The sequence below is a fragment of the Pleurodeles waltl genome, chromosome 5, assembly GCF_031143425.1.
Source record: "Pleurodeles waltl isolate 20211129_DDA chromosome 5, aPleWal1.hap1.20221129, whole genome shotgun sequence".
Classification (NCBI taxonomy): Eukaryota; Metazoa; Chordata; class Amphibia; order Caudata; family Salamandridae; genus Pleurodeles; species Pleurodeles waltl.
In genome coordinates this window covers 1,211,252,317-1,211,264,520 of record NC_090444.1, presented here as the reverse complement: position 1 = coordinate 1,211,264,520, position 12,204 = coordinate 1,211,252,317, and the positions used below count along the sequence as shown (strand labels likewise).

Here is a 12,204-nt window from a genome sequence, read left to right as displayed (position 1 = left end):
CTTTCTTATCCTACTCCGACCATATTCTCTTGTTAGCTATCCCAGACAAAGATATACAGCAGGTGTATAGTAGCTTGATTTTTCTGTATATCCCATGCGGCATTGTGGCCCTCAGTGAGTTGCATTTTATTAGTAACGAATAAAAATAGTTTGGTTTGGTCAGGACCACCCGCACAATAGACCATGTGGCTAGGGATGGAGTAGTCACCATAAAGCATGTTAATGAAGGTAAGTAACTTCTTGCAAGGCTGCAGACGTTCTTGGGTTGCCTGTGGACTAAGGCCACTCTTTATAGAACTCCCACAGTCGAAATCTACCTTGAATAAACCCTTGCTTTCCTTTAACGAGTTGCTGGTCCAGGTGTGTCCTCCTCCAAAGAGAACCTAGACTCTGTCCCTTCCACTCCTGTCAAACAAGAGTTGAAGAGATTAGAAACAGTGGGGAAATAGGTATTTTTATGAAGGAGCCTCACCGTTCGTTCTTCAAAAGTAATTTGGCTCCTGGCCTGTTACGCTAGATGGCGCAGACAGTAGCCCTTAACCTCCAGACTTTCTTCCCAACTCTTTGGTAGAAGTTGTATACAATGGACAGAATGCTGCCAAGAAGATCCTTCACTGTGGCCTGGACAGGGTGGATTCATTGATGCAGTCGAAGGGTTTTTCCATCACCACATGCCGCCATGTCTAGATAATTCCATGGGCTATTTAGGGGATGCTCAAGCAAATCTTAAGGCGGTGCCCTTCACTAGATCGTGCCTCTTTGGAGAGAAAGCTGATTCAGTGCTAAAGCATGTCAAGCAGGATTGGGCTATTGCTGGATCATGGGCTGGCTTCTACTTCTCATCACTATCATCAGCATTAACAAACATTCAGGGGCTACTCTTGAGGTGTGCCCTTTTGCAGAGGCAGCCCTCATAGCCAGTGCATTGTGTTTTTTTTTAATGGAGCATGATGGCTCCAAAGACTCTTCATGGCACCAACAACAATCACCTTCCTACTCCTGTGTATCCTGACCTACAAAGCTGTTTTAATCTGCCCTTGTGGGAACACGTGCGGCCTGTAAGGGAGAAAGCATGCTTTCATTTTTTACACTGACACCCCATCACTTTGGACTGTTGGATTATCCAAAGTGTTGAGCAAGACCACCCCCCTTGCCTTACAGGAGATTCCACCTCCCATTCGCCCCATACCCATACTCTCTGTCACATCAGAGGACCATGCCTGCTTTGTGAAACATGAAGTTTTCACTCTGTTGATCAAAGCATCTGTGGAACTAGTTCCCAGAAACAAACCCGGGCATGGGTGCTATTCATGTTATTTTCTTGTTCCAGTGAAAGACGATGGCCTCTAAAGGAGAAGTTCAATGTACTTTTACTTGCACAAGTCCTTTTGTCTCTGGAGCTGGAAGACTTGATAGAGCTCTTCGAATTACAGGAAGTGTATTTTCATGTCTTGAGTATATTGTTGCACAGGAAGTGCATGCAATTAATGTTATTCTGGGTCCACCAGCAATTCAGCATCCACCATTTTGTAGTAAAGTTAACCTCCTGAGCATTCATAAAGGGGATGTCAGTGGTTGGGGGTCTCTGCATTGCTGTACCTTGGTGATTGACTTCTGAAGGTGGGATCCTTGTCGCTAGTCTTGAGCCACCTACAAGCTTTGATCTCCCTGCCCAGTGGCCTGAAGTTTTCAGTCACATCTCTGGCCCTCCTAGTGTTTCCTGTTTATCACATGGAGCTGGACACTGTCCAACTCAGGGTCTTTGTTGCATTCCCAGTGAGTTCAGAACGTTCAGGCTATGACCCTGATGTTGCAGTAGATAGCTTCACTTCCTTCCTTCCCTGACAGCCCTTTATCTTTTGTGTCTGCTTGCTTCTTTCATCTTGCTGTTACATGGACTGCCATTTGGCCAGATGTGTGTTGCAGGACTTCTTAGTTTGGCCATCTTTTCAGACCCAACACATGTGTAGATCCTCATGGGTACTGATTCAAGAGGAGAGGATTCTGCTAGTAAAAGTATCAATCAGAAAAACTGTTTACTTAATTTGGTAATGATCGTTGTAGTTGATATGCCATCTACAGTCATATTCCTTATTGATCCCAAGCAACTCCCTCTTCTGGGGAGTATTAATACAATTTTAATAAGGTACTACGTTTTTCAGACTCCTGGAGGAGATTCAAGAAGCGGGGAATGAATCTTGAGTGAAAGAGTTGATCTGCCCTTTGTCTCACAGCTGAGAATGACACTCCTGCCCCAGCATACCATCGATTTCACCTCTCAGGTGCACATGTCCCTGTTCAAGGAGGTCGCTGGTGCTTCTCAGGGCAAACGTGGGCAGGTCCAAGCCTCTTGGATGTAGGGTTGCAGAGTTGTACTGCGTTTTATGGATTTCTGAGGCGTGCCTGAGAAACATGTCTATTCCATTCCCCTGTTTGGTGTAGGCCCATTAATTTATTTTATAGTTTTTCGGCGTATGAGTAACTTGACCTTATGAAATTCAGTGCATCTGATAGAGACTTTTAGTTGCATATTCCTTACCTTAGAATTTCCCCCAGGCGTCAGACTTGATCCAAAGATTTTTCTTCGAGCAGTACCCTTGCGTGCTGTCAGGTGGTGACGGTCGACTACGTGTCTGTCATTGGCATTGTGGTCGCCATGTTGACTTCACGGTCACATATAGGCGGAACCCTGGTGCGCTGACCTCAGTTCTTTTCTTTTGGAGCCAGTCTACTTGCAGAGCTGAAGAGAGCTACCCTTAGTCTTTGACTGGTTTGTTAATATATGTTTTTAACTCTTTTGGTGTATTGAAGATATCGCTGAAGACCGGGTTTAAACCGTGTGACTCCTGTGACCGAATGATGTCGGTGATGGATCCACACCTCGTGTGCTTGTGGTGGCTGGAGCGTGACCACGACCCAAAGTCGTGCTCTGAGTGCCAGGCCATGAACCCGAAAGCATTGAGGGAGTGGTTCCTGAGTGATTCATGGCAGGCCGGCGCTCGTCTGCATTTTTCCTGGTCTCGTTCTAGAGGAAGGTCACAAGACCGCTCACGGAGCCATCACCACTCTTCGACATCCTACTCTAAATCCTCAGGACCCTCCGCTCACAAAAAAAAGAAGTCAAAGAAAGCCGAACGTTCTTTGACTTTGCCCCGTCACTCGGCCGAAGCGACGCAGGAAGAGCGTTGACGCTCTAGGCTACGTCCACGGAACCTACTTCTGAGTCGACTCCGCGCCTCCCCGAGATTCCGGGAGCCCGAGCCACCCCTGCCCAGCTGAGAGTTTTATGAGGCCATGCACCTAATCTTTGGCGGACCTACCCCTGCGGTGCCATAAGGCCCCCTGGGGTGGGAAGGGTATCCCTCTGATTCCGTGGCTGGTGGCTTTGGCCCCAGCCACGGAGGGCCCCTCGGGATCCCTTAGCGCATCCGTGCCGACGCCGGTCGTGCCGGCGCGACCTTCCCTGGTGCCGGTAAATACGTCGACACTCCCGACGTCGGTTCAGCCCACAATTGACAGCGACCCAATCCTTATCCCTGGTGAGCCAGAATGGTGTTGCGACAGCCGGGTAGGTTCCCAGACGATAACGCAATCTAAAGAAACTCTGCAGCAGTCCAACAGTCCGTGTTTCCCGAAGGGACGCTTTCCTCAATGTACGAGGGTCTACCTTGAGTTAGGGCCTTTAGGCTTATATGTATTTTTTTTCCTTTTTTCACATTATAGACACATTTAGGGTCTCCATAGTGAGGACTAGGATGTTGTTTTTAGTCTTGATGAAACACCATCTGATCTGCAGAGACGATTTTAGGTGTGAAACATGTTGACCTACATATAAGGACAGATCCAATCAATTTTTTCTTCCCTTGACCATTTCATAGTGAGTGCGAGAGCATTACCTTTGGTAACATTCCAACCCCTGTTTTTAACCTTGACATAGCCTCCGCAGATTGATAAACATTTAGGTTAGTGTGGTCTATAGTTAATTTTAACCTCTTCTCCAGTTACTCTTTTTTTTCCCTCACCCATAGGACTAATACACCTGTGTACTCGACTTCACAGCAGTGTACAGAAGATCTCCGTCAAAGACCCCCTTTTGGGCCCATTTGACATTGCAGCGCTGGTCCGACGATGAGCAGACCCATGGATGAAGCATGACATCCAGTTGGGTGTGTGAGGCCCTTTGCGTCTATAGACAGAAGTGCTTAGTTTTTCCTGAACTGTACATAGGGGTCCTATTTGGAACTCCACTTTCGGAACTTTGTACCTTCATTTGTTACATATAGATTGGGGGACCATACACTAGACCAAATCAATTCCCCCTATCCCTCTTGTTTTTTAAATAGTGGTCTGGATACTTCTCCAGACATTGTCATGCTTTCTTCCCCTACTGTGACTATGGAGGAGGGAGCGTCTCTTCATGGTGGCCAGTAGGGCAACTGAGGTCCTCGGAGCTTTCTTCTGTGGCAGTCAGGACTATACTCCTAACTGAGGTGCTTCAGCTTGGGGCTTCCACCTTGGAACCCCATTTTCCTTTAAACGAAGCCCTCACAAATGTCTTACGGGGCTCTTGGTCCAGACCCAACAGAGGGCTCCTTAATTCCGGTCCTAACACCCTACTCCTGAGAGGCTTGTTATACAGGCTCATCTTCATCTGGCGCATTCCCCTCTGCCCCCTCCGGATCGAAAATCAAAAAGACTGGATCAGCTTGGGAAGAAGATGTTCTCTTCCTCCAGTGTAGCATTACGGTCCATGAAAACTGTATGCCTCTTGTGCCGCTATACCCATTCGTTATGGGATACCGTTGCACAAGTGCTGCCGAAGGTCCCAGAGTAAGCCCGGGCCATTCTCTCTGAAGCTGTTGTGATGGAAAGAATGTGGCCAGGTTCACGATACATTGTGAGCTGTGCACGACCGACTCTGGACAGATCAGTTGCATCGACGGTGGCCTTACAGCACCGTGCCTGGTTGAGGACATCTGGCTTTTCTGGGGATGTCTAACAGTCTCTCATGGACATGCCCTTTGATGGCACCTGTCTCTTCTGATTCAAAGCATTTGCTTGAGCCCTACAGTGACGGAGGAAAAGATGCAGGAGGGAGCCCCTTCTGTGAACACGAAAGGGGCGAAAAGTGGACTGTGGTGGGTGACGGGCTACGGCTCGGTCCCTTGGCCTCGCAGCAGCCCCTCACCCACCACAGTCCACTTTTCACCCCTTTCGTGTTCACAGAAGGGGCTCCCTCCTGCATCTTTTCCTTGCCATCACCATGCTGCACAGCCTTTGCATGGTTGTGGACACGGAATCCCACTGACTTGTGGGTCAGGGAGCCAGAGGTCTGCTCAGTCCACCGCACCCCAGCCTCCAAACCCTCCAAGTCAGTCGTAACATCCCAGACCAGATGGAGACAGGATCCGCCATCACCTTCCCCACTGGCAATCCATCACGACTACTCCCTCCCCTTCGATACTACCCCTCTGCCCATGCCACCGTCTTACGGCCACTTAGCAGATCTTAGCGGAGTATCATTTGGCACTTCTCCATGAAAAGTTGCGTCTCTCTTGGCCAAGGGAGCCATAGAGAGGGTACCTGCGCCAGACGTACGTTGTGGTTGTTATTCCTGCTACTTTCTGGTGCCCACAAAAGACAAGGGCCTTCACCCTCTTAGACCTACAGGCCCACAATCTCTTCCTCAGGAAGAAGTTCAAAATGCTCACCCTAGCTCAGGTCCTGTCTGCCTTGGACCCTGGAGACTGGATGGTAGCATTGGACTTACAGGACGCCTACTTTCATATACCCATCTTGGCTGCCTACAGACGTTGCTTATGATTTGCGGTAGATAAGAAGCACTTTCAATTTTCCCTGCTCCTCTTCGGCCTTACCAGCACCCCCCGGGTGTTCACAACAGTGATGGCGGTCGTCACAGCTCATCTGCAAAGGTTAGGGATTTCGGTCTTCCCCCTACCTCAGCGACTGACAAGCAAACCCCAGACTGTTGTCTCCCACCTTCAGACTACGGCAAACCTTCTGCATTCACTGCGTTTCTCTATAAACGTGCTGAAGCCACACCTAACTCCCTCTCAGACGCTCTCCTTTATTGGAGCTGTTCTGGACACAGTGCAGTTTCAGGCTTATCCTCCTGAAAAGTGAGTCCAGGATATTCAGGCTGAGCTATGATACTGATGTTTCAATCTCTATCCTGGAGTTCAGTGAGAATGACTATGAGGTTGCTGGGCCTCCTGCATCCTGCTAGTGACACATGCCAGATGGCATATGCATGCTCTGCAGTGAGAACGGAAGTTCCAGTGGACGCAGCACCAGGGGAACCTCTCCAGCATGGTCCAGATCTTGGTGGGAACTGCGCAAGATCTGCAGTGGTGGTTTTGCATCTGGATTGGGTCAGCAGCAGATCCCTCTCTCTTCCCCAGCCAGATCTCACAGTAATGACAAATGTGTCACTCCTGCATGGTGCGGCCACATGGGAGAGGCGGAGATCAGAAGTCTCTGGTCTTGAGTGGAGTCCTGACTCCACATCAATCTTTTGGAGCTCTGGGTGATCAGGCTTGCATTGAAAGCATGCCTTCCCTCTCTCAAAGGGAAGGTGGTGCAGGTGGTCATGGACAACTGCACCGGCATGTGGTACTGCAACATGCAGGGTGGATTGGGGTCGTGGACCCTTTCTCAAGAGTCTCTGCGCCTCTGGACGTGGCTGGAACATCAGGGCATACATAAACCTGGTGGTTCAACATCTGGAGGGCTTTTTGAGCACCAGAGCAGACAAACTCAGCCATCTATGCATGTCAATCACGAATGGCGCCTCCATCCAGAGGTGGCGGAAGGTCTTTCAGAAGTGGGGAGAGCCTTGGTTAGATCTATTCGCCTCCGCAGAGAATGCACAGTGTCAGCTGTTTTGCACATTGGAGTTTCCAAGGCGGCACTTGCTTGGCATAGATGTTCGTCTGGAGTGGAACTCAGGCCTCCTTTACGCCTTCCCACCAGTACCACTTCTACCCAGAGTTCTGGAGAAGATCAAGAGTGACTGGGCCCAAGTAATCATTGTGGCTCCAAACTGGGCACGAAGAGTATGGTATTCCGAGCTCCTGAGCATGGCCACAGATCCTCCAGTCAGACTGCCCCTTTGGGAGGATATTCTGTTGCAGCAGCAGGGGGTTGTTCTCCACCCAAACCTGTCCAGTCTCCACTTGCTTGCATGGAGATTGAGCGGCAGCAGTTGATAGCTTTGGACCTTACGCCCAAAGTCTGCAATGTTATCTTGGCAGCCAGGCGTCCCTCCACCAAAATGGTATATGCCTGTTGTTGGCACAAATTTGTGGCATGGTGTATTAACAAGTCTGTTGATTCCCCTTTTTTGCACCTTTGTCTGAGGTTCTACTGTTAATCCTCTCTCTTGCCCAGCAGGGCTCTGCTTTGGTTACCCTTAATGGCTACTTATTTGCGATCTCGGCTTTTCTTAGATTGACAGATCAACCTTCCTTATTCAAGTCTCCCATTGTTGGGAGGTTTCTTAAGGGACTCAGCCATTTGTTCCCACCTACCTCGTTCATAATGTCACAGTTGGATTTGAACCTGATTTTTACCTACCTTATGGGTGCCCCTTTTTAGCCACTCCCTAATTGTCCCTTACGGCTTCTCACACTAAAAACTGCTTTCCTCTTTGCCATCACCTCTGCTGGTAGAGTGAGTGAGCTACAAGCTCTTTCTTCAAAGCCACCATTTTAATCTGTCCATCCTGACAAAGTGGTTCTTTGTACCAGGGCCTCCTTCCTTCCTAAGGTGGTTACTCCTTTTCATGTAGGTCAGTATATCACTTTGCCTACTTTTTACGCAGCCCCACACCCCTTTCATGAAGAGGAGAGACTTCACCATCTGGATCCAAAAAGAGCGTTGGTGTTCCAACTCAATCGTACTAAAGATCAACGGGTGGACAATCAACTCATTTGTAGGGCATGTGGGTGTTAAAAAAAGGTTGGGTGGTGCACAAGTGGACCGTCTCGCGATGGGTGGTGCTCTGCATCAAGATGTGCTACGCTTTGGCAAAGAAGCAACCCCCTTAGGGTTTTCATGCTCACTCCACCAGAGCAACTGCTGCTACCACAGCGTGAGCACGTGGAGTTCCTGTCCTAAAAATCTGCCAGGCAGCAATATGGGTATCCCTGCACATGTTCACAGAACAATACTTCCTGGACAGACAGGTCCGCAGAGACAGCTACTTTGGCCGTTCAGCCTTGTAGAACTTTCTAGTATGAAAGTTGTGAAAATAAACTGACGTCAGCGTGTTGGGGTGGCGACGACATACTCTGAGTCGACCAACGTCACCTGACGTCACACAAGGGTACTGCTCGAAGAAAAATCTCCGGATCCAGTCTGACGCCTGGGGGAATCTAAGGTAAGGAATCTGCAACTAGAATGTCTCTGCCAGATAAATAGTTACCGAAGGTAAGTAACTTGTTCATTATTAAGAACAATAAATGTGTCATTTTGCAGCTTCAGATGATAGAATGTAAAGCAGAGTTGGTCAAGTGCGGATTAAAACGAGTGAACTATTGTTTTTGTAGTGATTGGCTAAAAAATTCAGTATAGATATTTGTACCTTTTAAAAGTCAAAAAGGTTTCTATAACATTTACAAATCAATTCATTTTTACACCTATTTAGAAAAGGTGTAAAAGTGCTTTCACACACATTTCTGCAGCAGGTGTTTCACAATGTAGAGGAACTCTTTTCCTCAAAATCAAAATGATGTGATAAACTCAATGAGTTGTAAATAATTGGAGCTTGTTTCTAAACATGAACAATACTGCCTGAGGCGAACAAACTTTTAAATTAAAAGCCTGTTTTGTTACGTATCCTGAAAAAGTTGACAGTGCCTGCTTTGCTTGGGGACAGGAATTCTAACCCTCCCCTAGGGACGAGCGCAGAGTACGGGCGTGGTTATTATTCTTAGAATGTCATGGTTTTCCATAGATCAGTAATATTCAAAGTACATCCCGGGGGGCACATGCGGCCCTCCTGACCTTTGCATGTACCGCCCACGCTACACTACAGCACTGTGCTGCTGTTTACTGCACTCTACTCTAACATTAGAAAATATGTTAAATAAACAGGCAAGCAATTATTTTAAAGTTATTTGAAGTTAAGGAAATACAATTACTAGGGTGTCCTCCACCATTAAACTTCAGAAACACCTTCATTTTTAAAGAAATCTTTGCAGTAAAAGAATGATAGTCTGTTCAAAATTCAAAAATTGTATTTTATTAACATGCAGAATGGGTTTACCTTAACACACAAGAATGTATCAGTGCATTGAGAAATTTTATTTTAAAAGTGACAGTTTATAAACATGATTTTAGAAACATTCGTCTTAGACCTCTGCATATTTTTCAGATTGTTTGGTAAATGTCTTTGTGTAACTAAATGAAACTTAACAACAAAGTAGTGTTTATTGTTTAACCAAATGGAAAAAAATTACACTTTAAGATTTTAGTTGTTTGATAATGCTTGTAGATTAGGTAACATTGGTGAAATACATTCCTAATTTTTACTTAACTCCCTAGATGTGCTGCAGATGATGGGCCGTGCTGGTAGACCTCAGTTTGATGACCAAGGAAAAGCTGTTATTCTGGTTCATGATATCAAAAAAGACTTTTATAAAAAGTTTCTTTATGAACCGTTTCCAGTTGAATCAAGGTATGTGTTTTAAAATGAAGAATGACAAACTAGATGTAATGATCATCATCCATATTTTCTTATGTTACTTTTATCAACCTAATGTGTAGTAATTGTGATGGTCCTCTGAAATCTGTATTTTTCTGTTATTGTTTGTTTCTGCTGTGCTCTAATGACTTTACCTATTTTGTGGGCTTAGCGGGGTGGTGTATTACGTGACCCTCAATGACACCTTGTGTGCTTATGATCTTGCTCTTATTGACACTTTCATACCGGCGTGACTGGAGCTTCTTCTATCTGGGGCACTTGCGCTTGTCTTTTCTCTCATGTCTCATCTCTCCACCCACAGCGTAATGGAGGCATGGGACAGAGGTAATGGGGCTGTCTACAAACACATTGAGCACACCACATATTGGTGGCGCGCTATCATTGAGCATCCCTAGAGTGCCCTTCTTGATGGAGGCAAATGGGGGTCTCATGGGAGAGAGGATGTGGCGTAATGGCCAGTGCTGCTGACCTTGTTGCTGGGGAACTAGGTTCGAGTCTTGGCGCCGGCTCAACATCCTGTGATTGTGGGAAAATCACTTAACCTCCACGTCCCTACCAAAAATAAATGTGTCCTTGTGTAATGTAACTGGTGCTCATGTAGAGCGTTCCAGTACCTTTGGGTCGAGTTTGCATTGTATAATACTGCAAAACAAAAGAACAGATAACTCCCTGCAGGTGGGAATAGTCCTCACTGCACTTGTTTGCAGGGGGGCTCCTGTCCCATTTTGAAAGGCAGACTGTGTTGCCTTCTGCCAAGTGAAAGATGGAACTCCTGCTTAAACAGCCAGTCTGTCATTCACTAATGTACTGCTTCTGGGTCAGGCACACGTTCACAGTAGATTTGGATGCAGCACATTAACTATAAAAGGATGCACTAACCTGGTCCGCAGCAGTCAAACCAGTTAAATGCGTGCCACTATGCAGACCACAGCACTGTGACCTGTGCATAATATGTTCTCTGGTGTTTTAAGGTCCATGTGAGTTAAGTAGACAAATTAGATCATGTGAGGATCAACATATGGAAGACCATTGACCAAGGCATTTAAGGACGCATTAATTAGTACTCTTGTAGTACTACCTCACATACTCATATACGTCTTAATGAATTGGCCCCATAGCTTAGAATGTAGACAAGTATGAAAAATTAGTTCTGCATGTGCCAAAAGAGTGCTAATTAAAAAAAGAAAAACACCAAAACCGCGACATTAATTTAGACTTAATTTGAAGATTATGGGGCCAGCGAACAAAAGTATTTTTTAAGATGTGAAGTGGTTACAAGTGTACTGTTTCACTTAAGTTCACTGATTTGGTCTCTTTGAATTGGAGTGATAGCCTCAATAAAAATATAGAAACGAAAGATGAGCAATACGTTTTTTACACTCTATCAGAGAGAAAAAAAATGATTTGGTGTGAAACCATAAAAACACACAGTTCAATGCATTATATAAAGTATTGTCACGTTCAATAAAATAACTACATAAAAAGGCATATTTGTCAGTTCGCCAATATCCATTTTGAGGTTCCACATACATTGCGATCACTTGTATAGCCGGGCATAGCACAATCTTTTGTAAAACATTACAGAAGCCTGGCATGGCAAAACTATAGCAACAAAAGTGTAAAGTACCATAGTTGCAAAACAATTGTTTTCAGCCACTTTGCTCAGCCTTTTCAGTAGCTGCGATAAGCCTACGCACTATTTAACATACAATTTCTGTTTGTGCTAGTTGCAGATGGAGCAAGTCTGGCCTGCGAGATGTAGGTGGCACGAGCCAAGAAATGTATCTACACATTAAGAATCAATTCGTCAGCCCATGTTCAAGATCCCAAGTTTTCCAATCACTTATAAAGCCGGACATATGCACTTTCGTTGGCCTAGTTCAACGGTAACAACAGATAGTAGCAAAATGTTAAGTGCATTAGTTGAAGAACAATTATTGTCCGGTCATAATAAAAAGAATGGTAAGACATCTGCACATGAAAATCAAGTCATCAGTCCATGTTCGAGTTCTACAGCATTTACATTCACTTAAAAACCAGGCATAAAAACGTTATTTCTTTTATTTTTATTTTTTTAAAGCTACCAAAAACCGGAGTGCAATCACCTATCCATGTTAAATTCCACAGCATTTACAATCACGTATAGACCATGCATGAAAACGTTCTTTTGGAAAACACGCCAAGAACCTAGCACAGTTGTAATGGCAAAATTGCAACAGTGAAGTAAAGTGCATTAATTACAGTACAGTTATTTTCCAACTACTTTGCACAACCTTACAGAGTCTGCAATGAACCTGTATACTATGTGGCATATAGTTTTGCTTGTATAGTTGTAAATAAAGCAGAGCTGGTCTGCAAGATCTAATATTAAGATTTCTGAGCACCAGAACTAGAATAGCTTTTCTAGGGACCCTATAAGGGTCACAAAAGAAAACAAAATACAGCTTTTATTGAGTAGATGTTAAGTCACATAGAGA

The 12,204-nt window shown here is 45.6% G+C and overlaps 1 protein-coding gene across 1 annotated transcript in view; it reads left to right on the top strand.

The window, feature by feature from the left end:
• ASCC3 (activating signal cointegrator 1 complex subunit 3) overlaps window positions 1-12,204 on the top strand; it is a 1,806,704-nt gene that overhangs the window by 1,553,796 nt on the left and 240,704 nt on the right. The window contains exon 33 of the mRNA XM_069235471.1: window positions 9,568-9,700. Within this exon, the coding sequence (XP_069091572.1) occupies window positions 9,568-9,700 (133 nt within the window). The remainder of the gene's footprint in view (window positions 1-9,567; window positions 9,701-12,204) is intronic.